Raw genomic sequence first — 18,389 nt, 5'->3', positions numbered from 1 at the left:
GGGGCTACAGAGAACAACACAGAGCTACATAGAAGAACACAGAGCTACATAGAACAACATGGGGCTACAGAGAACAACACAGAGCTACATAGAACAACACAGAGCTACATAGAACAACACAGAGCTACAGAGAACAACACAGAGCTACAGAGAACAACACAGAGCTACATAGAACAACACAGAGCTACATAGAACAACACAGAGCTACATAGAACAACACAGAGCTACAGAGAACAACACAGAGCTACAGAGAACAACACAGAGCTACATAGAACAACACAGAGCTACATAGAACAACACAGAGCTACATAGAACAACACAGAGCTACAGAGAACAACACAGAGCTACAGAGAACAACACAGAGCTACATAGAACAACACAGAGCTACATAGAACAACATGGGGCTACAGAGAACAACACAGAGCTACACAGAACAACACAGAGCTACATAGAACAACACAGAGCTACATAGAACAACACAGAGCTACATAGAACAACATGGGGCTACAGAGAACAACACAGAGCTACAGAGAACAACACAGAGCTACATAGAACAACACAGAGCTACATAGAACAACACAGAGCTACATAAAACAACATGGGGCTACACAGAACAACACAGAGCTACATAGAACAACATGGGGCTACAGAGAACAACACAGAGCTACATAGAACAACACAGAGCTACATAGAACAACACAGAGCTACAACACAGAGCTACATAGAACAACATGGGGCTACAGAGAACAACACAGAGCTACATAGAACAACACAGAGCTACAGAGAACAACACAGAGCTACATAGAACAACACAGAGCTACATAGAACAACATGGGGCTACAGAGAACAACACAGAGCTACATAGAACACAGAGCTACAGAGAACAACACAGAGCTACAACACAGAGCTACATAGAACAACATGGGGCTACAGAGAACAACACAGAGCTACATAGAACAACATGGGGCTACAGAGAACAACACAGAGCTACATAGAACAACACAGAGCTACATAGAACAACACAGAGCTACAGAGAACAACACAGAGCTACAACACAGAGCTACATAGAACAACATGGGGCTACAGAGAACAACACAGAGCTACATAGAACAACACAGAGCTACAGAGAACAACACAGAGCTACATAGAACAACACAGAGCTACATAGAACAACATGGGGCTACATAGAACAACACAGGGCTACATAGAACAACACAGAGCTACATAGAACAACATGGGGCTACAGAGAACAACACAGAGCTACATAGAAGAACACAGAGCTACATAGAACAACATGGGGCTACAGAGAACAACACAGAGCTACATAGAACAACACAGAGCTACAGAGAACAACACAGAGCTACATAGAACAACACAGAGCTACATAGAACAACATGGGGCTACAGAGAACAACACAGAGCTACATAGAAGAACACAGAGCTACATAGAACAACATGGGGCTACAGAGAACAACACAGAGCTACATAGAAGAACACAGAGCTAAGGACTTAAAGTAAGTTGTGCTAGCCACATAAAGTGCAACCTAGTGCAAACAGTACAAGACAAAAAGACAGAGCAAAAAGAAAAAACAAAACACTACAGAATACAGAAGAGATACACAAAATACACAAAATAGTATACTGACCAGTATCCATTCTGCATGATATACAGTACAATGTACAACTGTTAACAAAGTGGGTCTTATCACAATTTCTCTATTAACCCACTGTGTGTATCCTAGTGCATTTTACTAGTTAAAGTTGATGACTTCTCTGCAGGAACAAATGCTTTCTAAAATTCCGCTGGACTGTTCCAACCCCATCTGTACTCATAAAAACACCTGGTCTTGTGTCAGGGTTTTCAGATGCATCGTATAAGACTAAAGAAGGTAAACAGATCCTCTCACGATATGTGTTGGTATAGAATTCTAGAAATATTAACATTAATATCATTTTGATAAACCTATGTCTCATCATAGATTGTAAGGAGGAGATCTTTGCTAACATACACTACAGAGGAAATGACATTTATAATGTCCCTGCTGCCTCACCTCAACACTGTCAGTTCCTGTGTAACACACATCCCCGCTGCACACATTTCACCTACACAACATCCAGTTATTCTACTGATCCTAAGTAAGTGCTACTTAGGGGGCAAAATTGTCCTCATCGAATGTTATGGTGCAAAAAATATTAATTAAAGCAAAAATGAACAATAGAACGACTAAATGTTTTATAAATGTCTAAGCATATTAATTTACATCTTAATCTCCTTTAAGTCTCCCTTTGCTGCTTTCTGTATCAATGGCTTTAGAAAACACAATCTCAGCCTAATAGTTCATGTCCTAAATATATTACATAAATGTTTAAATGCCAAAAGTGTTTTATTTTCAATCTGATTTTCCTTTCAGGATCAATATGCATTGCTTCCTGAAGTATATTCAAGATGTAAGCCAGTTAGAGCCCGATAGAGAAGAAGAACTTTTTTCTGGGTTCCCAACACGAAATTGTACACCCTCAAAGGGTTTGTTTTTTACTTGAGCATGCTAAGACCCTATTATTCAGCCTGTGATGCTTTTTGCCTGGTGTCCTCTTAATTTATCCCTTTTTCTCTCTTCTTAATTCTCAATTTTCTTCCAAAGTTTGGGCAACAGCACGCTACCAAGGCCTTCACTTCTCAGGCCATGATTACCGTGATTTTAAAACGGATTCATCTGAGATCTGTCGAGAAACATGCACAAAAGACCCAAACTGCCATTTTTACACTTATGTCCCACCTTTTAACCGTGATAAAAGCGTCAGGTAAATATATAATATTATCTGTATTGTAGTGTTGAAAAATAAGATCTGTCAAAAATAATTAATGAACATGGAAACAAAATGAACTTAAAATGTATTTAATTTATAAAATTATAAGCATTAACATGAAATAATAATGACTTATCTATTTGTGTGTCCCTGTTTGTGTTATTCCAGGCGTGGATGTTATTTGAAGCATGTCATGGCTCTCCCCATACCTGAAAAGGTGAAGCACAGTCACGGCGTGATCTCTGGCTTCTCTCTGAGGAACTGCAGTGAATCTACTGCTCACCCTGCTTAGTGTTATAAAGAGAGTAACAGTCTTGAGTCTAGGCCAAACTGGGGCCACAGAAGATACAATGACTTGTAAAATAGGACTATTGGTTTTTATGATTGGTTGCTGGGGACAGTGTTGTTCAGTGACTGGTGGTGTCTCTATTAAAAAAAGCTTTATGCCTAATGCTTAAGAGTGAAAATAAATCTTTTAAAGTTTATATGTTGTAATTATTTGTGGAACATTTTAAAGGCATTTTCTTAAATTTTTTTTGTAATATTGAATGTACAATTTAATAATGTTCTGCAAATTCTAAATCAATATTGTGATAAGGAGAATGAAACCATTCCACCCTACCATTGCACACAATAAAATAATTTGATTAAATGTCCTATCTTTTCTTCTTGTGAAAGATTTGTGCTTTGTGGTGTTTTATTTGATTCACTGTAATGCTGCTGTACATATGGATGTTAACTGTTAAAGACTCTTCATTGTTGTACAGACTCATAGAAGACTAATTTCATATTAATATCCATATCCGAATTTATTACCGTTATGCACATCTTACCATTTTGCATAATTCATCTTTGTTAATATTCCGTTTAATATTTACATTTTGGGTGTTTTGTGTTGGTTCCCCTTTTTGCTGCCAAAGCAGCCCTGACCCATCGAGGCATGGATTCCACTAGATCCCTGAAGGTGTGCTGTGGTATCTGGCACCAAGATGTTAGCAGCAGATCCTTTAAGTCCTGTAAGTTGCGAAGTGGGGCCTCCATATCTACAGGATGTAAAGGATACTTACAGGAGTTAAAGGATACTTTTGATAGATTCTGACCACTGCAGACTGGGAACACCCCACAAGAGCTGCAGTTTTGGAGATGCTCTGAGCCATCACAATTTGGTCCTTGTCAAACTCGCTCAAATCCTTACACTTACCCATTTTTCCTGCTTCTAACACATCAACTTTGAGGACAAAATGTTGACTTGCTGCCTAATATATCCCACCCACTAACAGGTGCCATGATGAGGAGATAATCAGTGTTATTTCACTTCACCTGGCACTGCTCATAATGTTATGCCTGATCAGTGTATGTTCAGATGCAACAGTCTTAGATGCTTCATGTTGCTTGTGTTTTATTCTCTGGGAATCACTGCCACTCTGTGTCTTAAGCCTCTGGCCTCTGCCCCTCATCGTGGGAAAGCTGGCCTTGTGTGAGTGCGGTGACCAAAGCTGGAAGTTGCTGTAGCAGCCCTCAGTTTGCTCCTGCAAAAAATTGGCAGACCAGAGGAGATTCTCATGCACACACATACACACCACTCACACAAGAGGGAGTCTAAAATTATGCAACATAAACACACAGGCATACACTCTCCTGCCCACATCCAGCATGCCACTTGTCCAGACCCACGTGCTGCCATGTGGATCCATGCTTCAGCCCTTACAAACACAGAGCCCCACCACAGCTGAGAACAAACACACACACACATTCAGTATGTGCAAACATGTTCCTTTTGAAATACAACCTCTTCAAAAATCCATAGTCTAACAAACAATAACCCCAAAATCAAAAACATGCATCCTTTCATGTATTCAGAAGGATTTTTTGTTGCTTTTCTTGAGGGAATAATATGCTAATGGTGCTGATTGATATACAGAACGCTTGAGGAATTTGAGAGAAAAAATGAACCACATTATAAAGTGTTTGGAGAAGCGAGAGAGCATGCACAGCTTCCCAACTGCATTTGATGTTTTAATTAAACTTTTTATATGAGGAGGCTAGAAAAGGAAAGAGATCAGGGGAGAAAAAAAGAAAAAGTAGTCACTGGTCCAGGAGGTTAAACTGTTTTTGTTAAATTTTACATACACTATTTCTAACTGACAAAGAAACAGAAAGAAAAAAAGAAAAGACTTACAATTCCTGTAGTCATATATTGTAAAGCCAGACCATTCACGTAAGTGCATGTGGGGTCAAAAGCATACTAAACAGTGATGCTGATGTAGCTTCAGGGATTCAGGTATGTTTCAGTGGAGCAGTACGCCTTTCTACATTAAAATTACTATCCAAAGCAACCAGCAGCCCAACAACTAAAGCACTCCCTCTACTGCATGCAGCATGCACACACACACCAGTGAGGCAGCTTTCTGCAACTACACACCAAAGATTAACATGGAAAGTACCTGAGTGGTTTTGGGGACCTTTTGGCGTATTTATACCTTGCTTGAATATTACTTGAGTTTCAGATATTAATGACAATCTCACACGACTGTGTACTGACACGCAGACAGATGGATGAACCAAAGGGTTATATTCAAGTATCTGAGCTTTGAGTTTCTGAATACAAATGAGTAAGTAACATTTTTATTTGACAAACAGAAAGAAGAACTGAGGGCAAGAAGCCTTTATTATAACCACACATACATTACAACACACTGGATTTCTTTCCTTCACGTGTTCCAGCTGAGGAAGCTGGGGGTCAGAGTGTAGGGGCAGCTATTATACAGCACCCCTGGTATAAAGTTGGGGGTGTTAAGGGCCTTGCTCAATTGCACAACAGTGGAGCTTGGTTTGGCTGGGGTTTGAACCCTGATCCTCCGGTCAACAACCTAGAGCCTTAAAAACTTAAACCTCCACTGCCATAAATTAAAAAAGAAAGTAAGCTATGGAAGGAACATTATTTCAGATATCTTGGCTGTGTTAGTAATTCCACAGAAATCCTACAAACTTGTTGTTAGTTATGGGTAATTACTGTATGTGTTCAGATACTATGCTAAGAAACTCTGAGGGAAAGATGATCTTGTAAACCAGAGACCAGAGTCTCTACCATCTAGTGGCATAGGCATAAAGGTGGAGAGAGCTCACTGCTTGTGTAATATTATCAAAATGGGACTTGGCTGTATGTGAAAGTTTTTGGTCTGCATTTCTGCCTTTGTGCGTTTCTGTCAACAGAATGCCGGAACGTTGCGCAGCATTTGGCTGCACCAGCTATTGTGAAAAGGAAAAACAAGATTCCTTTCAAAGTCAATTATACTGTGACACGAAATAAAGTTGCACTAGAAAAACCATCAAGTGTTTACCCATATTTTGATATGATTCTCTAACTGCTTAGTCAAATGAACTGCTGTTTAATCAGCAAAGTTAAATTAAATTGAACAACAATAATAAATACAGTCTGTCACATGGTTTCCAGGGCTTTATTGACCATTGAATAAGGACCACTGAGAGCATTAGAGAGCCATCTGAGAAGGCTTGAAATAGCGGTTGTTAATGTAGTGAGTCTTCCCAGATTTGTCACATCATTTATCCAAACATGAACTGGCTGCAAATGACCACAATGCTTTTGTTCTTTTATTTTTCTTATTCTTTATAAAAATTATTTATTATTTTTGAAGTTCTAAAATTAAAAACGACAATGTTTCACATTTCATCACTAAAAATGCAATGACAGAAAAGTTGTTTTTTTTGTAAGCAAGTTTCTGATAAGCAAGTTACATAAACATAAAGCCATCAGGAATGAACGAACCAAAACTTTCTTAATTCTTAATTAATATTTGCAATGTCTGTGTCACAAATGTGTCTATATTTATACTATATGTCCGAGGGGTATAATTTTGGAATAATAATTAATTTTATCTTTTATTAATAATTTTATTATATTTATTTTATAATCATTTTAACATCGGTTATTTTTCTTGTCTATAATACTGACAATGTAAATAATACTATAATACTAATAATGTAAATGTTCCTGGTATTATTTATTATTTAATTTAGTTTAATAGAGTTTCATGTGTACCCCGTCCTTTCGCCCAATGTGTGCTGGGATAGGCTCCAGCAGATCCCTGTGACCCTAATTAGGAATAAAGCAGGTATAGACAATGGACGGATGGATAGTTTCATGGTAGACAGACAAAGTGCTTGGATTACTATTTTGAAGCTGTTATAAAGCGTCAGAGCCATAGAGCCCATGGTGTGTATACTGCAAGTGGTCTATTCTATGCTCACTGACACAATGACTGTTTAATGTAACTAATTCGGGGTTTTTGTTAATACCACGAGAGCATAAATTGTGTATGTGCTCTCTCCATCTATGTATAGTGCATTTTAACAATGGACATTGTCCCAAAGCAGCTTTACAGAACAGAAATACTATTATAATTATAAATACTGCTATTAGATAGATAGATAGATAGATAGATAGATAGATAGATAGATAGATAGATAGATAGATAGATAGATAGATAGATAGATAGATAGATAGATAGATAGATAGATAGATAGATAGATAGATAGATAGATAGATAGATAGATAGATAGATGCGGAAGCTGAGGTTGTATGGCCATTGCCAAAGCCTTCCAGAAAATAGAGATGGGCATCAGCTCTGTTTTTATTATCTGAGTGTTCAACATCATCATCATCTTCATCATCAGAGAGGAAGGTATTGGGAAGTACAGAATGATCAGTAATGCCAGCGCGCTGACCCAGCAATCTAGATCCCATTTGGGACACAACCCAGGAAGGCTGCTATCTGTACTACATGTGTTGAAAGGAAATCGAATGTTTATTATGAGCGTATTGCGATTATGTGTCACTGGATGAGCACAGGAAAGCTTTTATGATTACAGCGGTAGTTTTGGGAGGTACAAATTTACAGTATCCATGACTGTGTCACATGAGCGACACAGTACATTGTACCATATTCGCTTATTCCCTCATTGACTTTATAATGTGGGTAATTTTTTGTCCTTTAACAATTAAGCAATGCGTAATGGTGGTCTTGTATAACAAACAGTACCACTACATGGTATTCCCTCAAGAAGTAGTGCAATTAAAGTGTTTGTCTGAACATCAAAGAGCAACACATTAGAGTGATTTAAAGCGATCCTTTCGAATGCATAAAAGGATGCATGTTTTTGGTTTTGGGGTAATTTTTTTTGTGTGACTATGTTTTTTTTGGAGTTTATATATCAAAAAGAGCGTGCTTACACATATAAAATGTCAGTGTGTGTATGTGCATGTGTGTTTGTTCCCAGCTGTGGTGGGACTCTGTGTCTGTAAGGGCTGAAGTGTGGATCCACAAGGCAGAATGGGGCTGGACAAGTGGCATGCTGGATGTGGGCAGGAGAGTGTGTGCTTGTGTGTTTATGTTGCAGTATGTTTAGACTCTCTCTCGTGTGTGTGTGTGTGTGTGCATGAGAATCTCCTCTTGCCTACCATTCCTTTGGCAGCAGCAGAGTCAGGGCTGCCACCACAGCTTCCAGCTTTGGCCACCGCAGTCACACAAGGCCAGCTTTCCCACGGGGAGGGGCAGAGGCCAGACACTTCAGACAGAGTAATAGAGTAGCACTGAATCCCAAAGAACACACAAGGATGCCACGCAGCATCTAAGCAATTGAAGTATTAGGATTCGCATAGTGGTAATGAAATAAGCATTAGTACAAGTACAAGTACAAATACTAGTACAAATCTTTCACAAGCAGAGCTGCCAGGTCTGGATGCGTGATAGAACAAAGGATGTGTGACATAATAGATGAAGAAGAATAGGATCCAAATTATTTCACAGCTCTGGTTTCATCACTTTCAGAGAAGATTTTGCCTTCTGGCTTTAATAGAATGTGTTTATTCTGAACATGTGCTATAGAGAAAATGCATGTTAGAGTCATTTAATGCCACAGACAGCAATTTCTGCAGTTCTCTGCTCAATGTCAGGCAAATGTGACTCAGTGTAAGCCGACCTTCTGTAAAGCCGAAATCAGGCCTTTCTTCATTTCACGCGGTTGAAGAGTGTCTTATGGAACTCTTAACCTAACAGATCACCGGTGTTCTCTCACAGGTCCACATCGGTTCTTCTATAGGGAAAAACATTTCATAGAAATTCACCCTTCTTCCCACATACATACAGAAACACTGTGTTTATGCAAGAATCAGACATCCTTATTTCACTCAAACAGGAACACCAATAAATACAAATAAACTAATAATTCAGAGGGTTTTGTGTTAACATCTGCATCCACAGTTTTCCTAGAACACACTGCAGGCTACAAACATGGCCGTCTGGACTATAGTTCCAAAGTCTAAAGAACTCTGTAATATTCACAGTGACTTGAATCATTTTTTTATCATGTACATATCTTCCTAATCATACACACCTTTAAAAAGAGACTTTAATTCCCACTTTGGTTGTGAAATAGAACTCAGCATTTTTGTAGTTGACCTGGTTTTCTGACATTGTTCTATCTCCAGTGCCCATACTGAATCTTTTGCATGTCACCTGACCTTGGGATTTTTGTTCTGGATAGCGATTTTTGCCTTAGGATTTGTTTCCTTCTGTTTGTCACAATAAACTCCCTGAATTTGCATATTTTCAACCTACTTTTTCTGATGAGTAATTGAACTTCTCCACATTTGTTTTACAAAACTGAGTCAAAATTGACATAGATGGGATTATATATCAGAACACAATCCACTTGTGGTGGCAGTATCATGTTAACAGTTACCCTTGGCCTCTTGGCACAAGGCTGGATATTGTTAACTGTTTTTTATTCAACACTGTCAAAAGGTGTCCTTGTCAGAATGTTATTATGATGAGGGTCTGGCAAGAACAGTTTTTACAGTGCATCTGTCTCCATAGGAATACAAGACAACAGTAGGGAAGATGGATGACCTGCTTCCTCATCATCATATTTTCTAACAGAGTGAGACGTTCCAGTCATATAAGATGCCCAGTGAATAGCTGTATGAACATCAAACCATACTGTTTTGCATTATAATCTATCTTAGAATCACATAATAAATACAACAAAATAAAATAAAAATTTCCTAAAAAATACTAATCTGGATTAATTAGAGTTTAAAATATATGTCCATGATGAAAAGGCATGGCTTACTCCCACTTATCACTCCCTCTAGTGGACTGGAGTTAATGAAAATAAATAAATAAAGTGAATAAAACTGAATAAAATTGATGAAAGAGATGTATGAGATGTATGAAAGAGAGGTTGTCCTCCATCTACTTCATCAAAGAAGACAGTGGCACCAAGTGGAACTTCCATCAAGGATAGTTAATTGTATGCAGGATTGAAGAATGAGAATCGTCAGGAATCTCAGCCAGGAAGTTCCAGTTCTTCAGTGAGATCACTCTATACAAGTCTTAATGATGATAGAGTATTGTGGCCCAGTGGCACCAAGAGTGTGCTCCGCATAGAGCTAACTGTCCTATAGAAGGAGGAAACAAATCTTGCTTTGGAGGAGCAAGGAGAAGAAAGATTGCCATGGCTTTTTGGAAAATCAGCTGTTCACCTCCTGTGGGACAAACCAGCAGAAGGCTCTAAAAGACTTGGCTGAAGAGGCTTAGAAGAGCAGACTTTGTCTCTAGGTGGGGAGAAAGTAGAAATGTTGGGGTAGTAACACCTCGTCTAAGGTCCAGTTACAATAGGTGCTCTACCACCAGGAGCTAGCTGATGACCCTGTTATAGCTAACCTATAGGCAGTGGAAGTGGTGTGACAATGGAAATATCACAGCACATCAGCTTCTACCTGTTTAATTAATTGTATTTTACTTTTTCTTTTCATTAGAGTATTGATTTGAAGCCACTAAGACAGGGGTGTCCAGGGGTGCAGGTTTTCATTCCAACCGAGCAGAAGACTTAACTCTAATAATTAAAACAAATATTTATCTACATTAATGTACTGTAGTATGTACTATACTGCACTGTTCTGTTCTGTACTATACTACTATGTAGTATAGTAATGAATTCATCACACATATACACACCTAATAATTACAATATGTTTGACCAATTGCATTAAACCTGTATACACATACACAGAGCTGAGGAAAGCTCCAGAAGGGGTGTGTGTATTAGGATCCTGTAACATGAATAAATCAATTTTTGTGTGAGCCAAGATTTTTTTTATTTTAATGTAGAGGTCAGTGAATGGCAGAAGAACATGAGAAGGGTTGCCAGGTTCCAAAATTAATTCACTCATCTCCATTAACCTCTTTATCCTGTTCAGGGCAAAGAGTATCTTTTTTTTTTGCATAATTACATTTATAGCAAGCTTTCTGTGTCATTATTGATGAGCAGAAGTGTCAATAGTACCTTGCGCTCAAGTGTATACCTTTTTTGTGTGTATGCATGAGTATAAATCTGATAGACAGCAAAGCCTTCAAATTACAGTATTCATACTGTTCAGAGGATGTGCAATGAGATGTAGCACTGACCAGATGGCAAAGAAAATCAGAAAACCATCACCACGTTTCACTTCCTCCCTCCAACATACCCATAATCCTCTCTGAGAGGGCTCGGAAAAACACAAAGTGGCATGTTGATGATATTGCACCCCGAAGGATGGTTTCTGGTGTGAATGTAATCCAACCCAAAGCCACATCAAGCTTGGAGTAATGCTTAATGCCAGAAACACTATGAGCTAATGCTGACATATGTGACTCATCTTCTTCTCTATCATATTCTGACTACATGCTGACTGGTGTCACTTAAGTTCATTCATTTGAAATATTACTTTGCTGCCACCTAATGGTTAGGAGTTAGTGGACGCACTCACCCAGAGAACAATAACGTAACACACTGATTTGAAAAGGCATGTTTGTCTTTATGAAATCTCCACAAGCAATTTCATGTCAAATGGATAACATAGATGAGAATCTGAGTAAAGATATTTAAATGACTGAGGAAACAAAGAAGCAAACAAACAGAAAAATACATTAGTAGGGATGATGGAATTTGTGTTGATATTGGTTTGTGTTTATATAGAAAGGCACATTTTCTCCAGTCCTTTTTCACCAGACATGCTTTTCTGTAATATGATGCCAAAGCATTGAGTTAAAACTTCTCTTTTCATTTAAATAATAAGTATCAATTCGGACATATCTCTATTTGCATTGTTCATTTGACACTATTGGGATTTTGCATGACGTCTTTCTCATTTTTAAGTAACAGCATAGGGAGTGTTAAGAGGATACATTCTTAACATTTTGTAATGGCTATAACCGAAATGTATATTACTCGTGATATCATAGCTCTCTTGTCCCAACAAGGTATGAGTTGCATACTTGTGAAAAGTCCACTAAGTTAGATGAATCAGAAGGCCCCGATCTCTGTTCCCCAAGTGTGCGCTGATTTGCGGACCCTGATCAGTTCCGCTGGAGACCTCAGAGCAACGAAGGGTCTGAAGGAAACCTGAGGATGACCAGCGGATGAAGAGGAGGGGGAAGACGAAGAGGAATTAGAGGAAGGGGAGGAGGAGTTATGAGAACGGGGCGGGACAGAATGCAAAGGTGAAGGAACAGTCGAGCCTTCTGTGGACGGTGCTGCCAGTCTATGAGGGTGCGATGAAACAGAGGACATCCTGTGCACTGGAGATAATGTAGGGCTCAGTAGCGCCCCCTGGTTTCCCAGTGGTGCCAAACACAATGTTGGTGAGGGGTATGCCAGGAGAGTCGCAGCAGCATGAGGGGCCATGTCTCGGCGGTTGGCAGGGGGATAGGGTGAAGAAGATGCTGGGTTGGAGGAGGCACTGAGCTGAGGAAAGGAGCCCCAAGGCCAAGGAGGAAAGGCCACGGCGGCTGGGCTATGATGCAGAGGGTCAAGCTCACTGGCACATTGACTCAGGTGGGACACCAAACGTGCACCGATAGGATCTGAAGAATCTGCACCTTCCAGAGAGCTGAGGTACCTCACCACCTCGCCCACACACTCACGAAATCCCAACGTCCTGTAGTCTACTGCCAGGGCACGAGCATCAAAATAACCTTTAAAGAAATATCATTACATTTCAGTACACAGGTACGTCTCCTAACACAACTTATAGAAAGTACAGAAAATATATTTCCTCACCTTTTGAACCCATGGCATGCAACAGTTTCAGATGATCCACTGTCATTTGAAGAATCTCAGCCTTCTCAAGTTTAGATGACCCCTAACCAAGAAAAAGTAAAATAAAGACAGTGACATTTTAATACCTTAAAATGAAAAATAATTCATAGCATTGCTATGATTATATCAATCTGAATAATCTCTTTCTTTACTCCTGTTTTACTTTACACTTTCATTTTTGTAATCATTCCTCTATTAATTTAGTCACTTGCCAATTCCCTCCCACTAGCAGCTCCTCACTATCTACTAAGGGAAGGTAAAGGTACACATGTGCTTTCTCTGAGACACGTGAAGCCAGACAACAGCTTCTTTTCCGGCTGCTATTCATGCTGCATCACAGGGCAGTGTAACACATTCAAAGCCTCTATCATCTTCCAAATGCATACATGAGATACTGTACCTCTGTGATTGACAGGGGAGATAGTATGAGGCCCCACCCACCTGCATATCACAGCCAATTTTGCTTGCTATTTGTGTCATCATTGGCATTCAAACCTGTGATTTCCTGACAATACGGAACTCAGGAGCCATTTTCACTTTTCCCACCTTGGAATTAACTCTGCCTCTTTTCTTTGAAACACATAGATCATCTTAACAGAGACGTTGGAGTCAGTTGGGGTGAAGGAGAAGATTTGCTAATGGCAATAGCAATTAACTTAGTAAATGAGCCTCTAAAAAAATACAAACTAATGATCTCTCCAGTATTGTTGATGTTTTAGAGCACTACTTATCAAACTCATGAGCAGGTTGTGTTAAGGACTCTCATACCTGTTTCTCAAAGGCACTGGGGACGAGTCTCCTCAGCTCTGACAGACTATGGTTGATCCTGTCTCTACGCCTCTTCTCAATGATCTACAGAAAGTTGTTTGGATAGGAAAATAAAAATCAGAACACAATATTCAGCATGTCCTAGATACATCACCATCGATGTCTGCAATGGGTAAGAGAGAAAGAATAATAATAATAATAATAAATTTACCCCTCTTCTCTTCTTGCGGGCTAGGATCTGTGAAGTACTGCCGGGAGACATGGACCCAGTGACAGAACTGAGACAGCGAATGCACAGAGAAAAGAGCGCAATAGAGAAAAAGAGAGCAAAAGAAAGACAGATTAAAGGCTTTGATGTCATTGCATATTGTTGTCATTATTGTGCTTTAATACAATGCAGAAACATAGTTGCACATCATCAAACTCAATCTAATTTAATACAAAGAACAACGAGACACAGGAGCGCCTGGCTGATATGATACGCTTCTTGCATCTAAAAAAAAAATCTATATAAAATTTTTTTGAAGTTGTGATGATCACATATCTGTAGGGCACGGAGAGTACAGTGGGATTTGCATGCAATTGGTCTTCTTCAATCCTCTGAAGGTTCTCGGTGTGGATCTGGTTTGCTTTGGCCTCGCTAACTCTCATCCAGAGTCATTACACTATTTGTTTGCTTGTGTGTTCCTGGTGACTTAAGCATATTTACTCCCATCTAAAGACCATAATTGATCAGAGACATGCTCATTATGTTATGACGTTTGATCTCTAAACTAAAACATAACGTGACGCCAACGCGGATATTTATTACTTCAGACACACATTTCTTGCAGAGCACTAAACGTTTCCATGACTGTACGTAATTTGCACATGTCAGTTTAAAGCCTAAAAACATGTACTTATGAAACTTCTTTATGGTGCGTTTCAAAGGAAAAATTGAGAACAATTCTTAAATCTGCTCCTGATTTGTCTGCAAAGCTGTGACAGATATATAAAGGGGCGGGGGGGAGGGGGGGTGAATAGTTGACATGACAGAGTGAAAGAAAGAAGATGGTTAAGGATGAAGGGAGGATGGAAGTCTTTTCATGTTCAAACGGTGTAGGATACTTACATTAATGTTTATAAGAAAATGTAACCAACAAATAGTCTTCAGATCTGCTTTGACACTGGTCACTCTTTTTTGACTTTTTGCCCATGTGATCTTCATCATAACTAGCTATAATCTCCAAAGTGCACCTGAGTTAACACCGGTAAATTAACACTGACCTTTGACCCTCAAGGCATCATTTAGTAACTGAATCTTGGTTATTGTCTGTTTGTTTATTTGTTTAAAGTATGTGAATATCCACCCAATCAACCAGTTTCCCAAGAGCAGCGCATTCCCCAGGGTTTTATTTCACTTTTACCAACAAATACAAATGACACAACAAGGACGGTCCATGAAACTGATCTATTATCATGTTCAATATAACACCCAAAATCAGTTCATTCCTTAGTGGTTTCTCTTTTCTTTCTCCATTAAAGTCAATAACCTCTGACTGTTACGTAGCAGTGCCTCGTTCCATAATTGCTAAATAAAATCATAAAAATAAAATCCTTTTTTAAAAAACTAAAATATAATACTTAAAATAAAACCTTTTCTTAAGATATTTATTTAACTGATTAAATATTTGAGCAGCCAATATACAAATCCCATTGAAATGCAGAAACTATGTATATAAGCGCATTAATAAAAACATGATTTATATGAAACTGGCTGTACTCCCAGCACTGCAGTTATAGAAAATTAATCAACACCTTCCGGCCAATCAGAAGTGAGAATTCAACAGCACTGTGATATGAAGCCATGTTTTTCACTCAGTTTTATCTTTGCACTCTTCTAGTCCCAACTTCTCGTTGTATATTTTCCACTGCCGTTTCAACGTCGACATGTTTTGTTAGCAGAATCTTTGCTTACATTAAAAATAATGTGATATTTTATCACTGGAGCCACTGCAGCAATCCAGGAACCTCAACATGAGTTTGCGTGTCAAATTCTGAAGAATGTCACCATGCAATGTGATTATACGATTATGCAATGACAATTTAGAAAGTGAATTAAATTATGTTATATAATGAACAGCCTTTTTTTCCCCCAGGAAGTTAATACATGGTTTTCTACAATGCTGGCAGAATACAGGCTGAACAGACTGGAAGAGGAATGGTTGCCTTTTCCGTGCAGTACAAAGCACCACTGAAGCAAACTCAATATAGTGTCTTTTTGAAGAGAGCTGGATTCAGTAAACATTCCCAGTTAGGCCTAATCGATGCCACAATGAGGAATAATAATTGTCTAAGTGAAGTCAGGCTTCAGCCACGCACTGTTTTGTTTCTGAAGCAAATACACATGAGCACCATTTCATCCAATTCTAAAATAAAGACTGCATTTAAAAATAAAAATAGTATTGCACAGGTAGGCTGAAATTTAAGACAAGAAAGATATTTTATTATTTTATATTAGATATAATTTTATATAATATTATACAACAGTAATTAGTTTACAATGTCAGAATCCTCCTCCTCCTATTATTATTATTATTATTATTATTATTATTATTATTATTATTATTATTATCACAGCTTGCTTTTGTGATTTGCTAAGGTAAGCAAGGAAAAGCATTAAAAAAGAAACTTTGCATCGCTTTAAATCATAACATGATATTTTCTCCTTCATTTAATTGGTTATTAAATGAAGGAAAAAATTGGCTAAAAGATGGCTATATATCTTAAGATATTACTTAAGATATAACAACAATTAGGTTTCCCCCTAAATTAAATAGTCTTTAGCAGATTAAAGTCTAAATTTTTTTATCTTAACCTATAGTGATGAACTGTTGCTAGTTCCTTGTCCTGATTTAGCTGGACAGTTCCAATTACTGGCCAAAAAAAACATGAGGTACCATTTAAACTCAGATTACTAATTTCATTACTAAATATCATTTATTTCTTATTGGAGTTTCTCGGATATGTCTAGTTTTGTAACCACCACAATAAATCCAGTCCAGTTAATGACAACTAAATTTAGAAGAGAAAAAAATATAAAATTTATTTTGAATGCATGCATGGACATTCCACCTGAGATAAGTGTGCCTGCTCAGTCCCTGCTACTGGGCAGTGCCCTCTGCAGGATTAAGGAGGAAAGGTGAAGCTCCAGGTGAGTTTATGTGTAAGTTTAATCCTCACCAGTAACTGTCCTCTTGTCCAACGTCGATCAGCTCATCCACATCGGAATCTGGAGAGCTGTAATCGTGAGGTCTCTTCATGGTTCAGCAGCTCTTCTCTTCTGACCAGGTGAATTGTGTAGAGATGAAGAACCAGTACAGCAGTTGATCCTTTGGAGGAAATTTTTAGCAGATCTTCTACCCTCCACAAATAACTGAAAGTAAATCAGACAGTCCGGGGTAGCAACACGCCTCTCCCCCCCCCCCCTGTGTCTCTGCCTTTTCCCTCTCACCACAATAAAACGTCTATGTTTGGGGACTCTTTATTAGTGTTCTCTTGCTGTTTCAGCTTGGTCCTCGTTTGTCTTCTTCTTCAATAGACCCCTATGCTCTGCCACTTGCCAAGTCACATTCCCTTGATCCCTTTTGTACAGAGGCTCCTCTCTCTCTCTCTCTCTCTCTCTCTCTCTCTCTTTCTCCAGAGGCAAATTCAGGCAATTTGGCTGAATTGCCAGTTTGGCTCTTCTTCTCTTTTCCCCTCCTCACGCTCTCACACTCCTTCCCAGCCCTGATCAGCCCTCCCACTCTCTGTATTCCTCTGTCATTTTTCCTCCTTTTAATTAGCCTTTTCTGTCTTTCTTCCGCCTCATCTTCTGTCTCTCACTCTCAGGCCATCTCTCTCTCACACACAGTCTTTTTAATTAGTTGCTGCTTCTCTCTCAAAGGATAATAATACAGTTGTGGGAATAGTGACTTCTAACTGGATGGTCTCTCTCTCTCTGTCTCTCTCCCGCACACAAACACACAGTGTGTGTGTGTGTGTGTGAAAGAGAGCAACAGAGTCCTCCCGTGCCCTGTTTACTGGGAGTGTCAGTGTTCTATGAGGTTCCATTAGTGCAAAAATATTTTGATTATATTGCCCAATACTTTGGTGCAGTTGCATAATTTTGCATTGCTGCTGTTCTGCTTGTCATTTAGCTCATTCTTAGTGCTGTGCTGTATGGACTGTAATTATAATATGTTATAGTATGCAGTATCTGATTGTTTCACTAAATAAAACAAATCTCTATGAACAGCTCCTTGATTGATAATAAATGATGATTTCACAAGCTGGAGATCTGGGTTCATGAGATCCTCTATGGTCACTATTTCACTGTACAGTTTTTGTTCTTACTTTGTTGACTACAGGACAAGCTGTGATTCAAATCTCAGGATTATATTAATACACTCATTTTTATATATTATTGTTTTTATAATAACAAACAGGGGTGTTGCAGATGCTCCAGATCCAGTAAATAGATTTATAAAATGTGTGTCTGCACTTCAACATTCATAAGCAAACCTGAAGTTTTCTGACTGAAAGATGGGTCCATTTCAACCTTAACTATATCTAAGCATTGAAATTACTGTCTGAAGGTGGTGCAAAGTGTAAGCTCTAGTCCATATCAGATGT

At 38.7% G+C, this 18,389-nt stretch overlaps 1 protein-coding gene and 1 pseudogene across 1 annotated transcript; one reads left to right on the top strand and one right to left on the bottom strand.

Moving 5' to 3' along the window:
* LOC131345023 (uncharacterized) overlaps nucleotides 1–3,463 on the top strand; it is a 54,004-nt pseudogene extending 50,541 nt beyond the window's left edge.
* Nucleotides 3,464–11,054: 7,591 nt separating this feature from the next.
* Nucleotides 11,055–17,736, bottom strand: heyl (hes related family bHLH transcription factor with YRPW motif like). Its single transcript, XM_058377359.1, has 5 exons — nucleotides 16,959–17,736; nucleotides 13,948–14,014; nucleotides 13,737–13,820; nucleotides 12,930–13,011; nucleotides 11,055–12,844 (listed from the first exon to the last, which is right to left on the bottom strand). Exons 1-5 carry the CDS (start codon nucleotides 17,036–17,038, stop codon nucleotides 12,174–12,176), a joined length of 984 nt encoding a protein of 327 aa, XP_058233342.1. The 5' UTR covers nucleotides 17,039–17,736; the 3' UTR covers nucleotides 11,055–12,173.
* Between the last annotated feature and the right edge of the window lie 653 nt (nucleotides 17,737–18,389).

Source organism: Hemibagrus wyckioides, linkage group LG24, assembly GCF_019097595.1.
Source record: "Hemibagrus wyckioides isolate EC202008001 linkage group LG24, SWU_Hwy_1.0, whole genome shotgun sequence".
NCBI classification, from domain to species: domain Eukaryota; kingdom Metazoa; phylum Chordata; class Actinopteri; order Siluriformes; family Bagridae; genus Hemibagrus; species Hemibagrus wyckioides.
This window is presented reverse-complemented; position numbering and strand designations above follow the sequence as displayed.

Coding starts and splice junctions, on each gene's coding strand:
- heyl (XM_058377359.1), bottom strand. CDS start 17,038: ATGAAGAGACCTCACGATTACAGCTCTCCAGATTCCGATGTGGATGAG. Junction 13,821..13,947: donor CCCGCAAGAAGAGAAGAGGG/GTAAATTTATTA, acceptor AACTTTCTGTAG/ATCATTGAGAAGAGGCGTAG. Junction 13,012..13,736: donor CCAGTGCCTTTGAGAAACAG/GTATGAGAGTCC, acceptor TTTCTTGGTTAG/GGGTCATCTAAACTTGAGAA.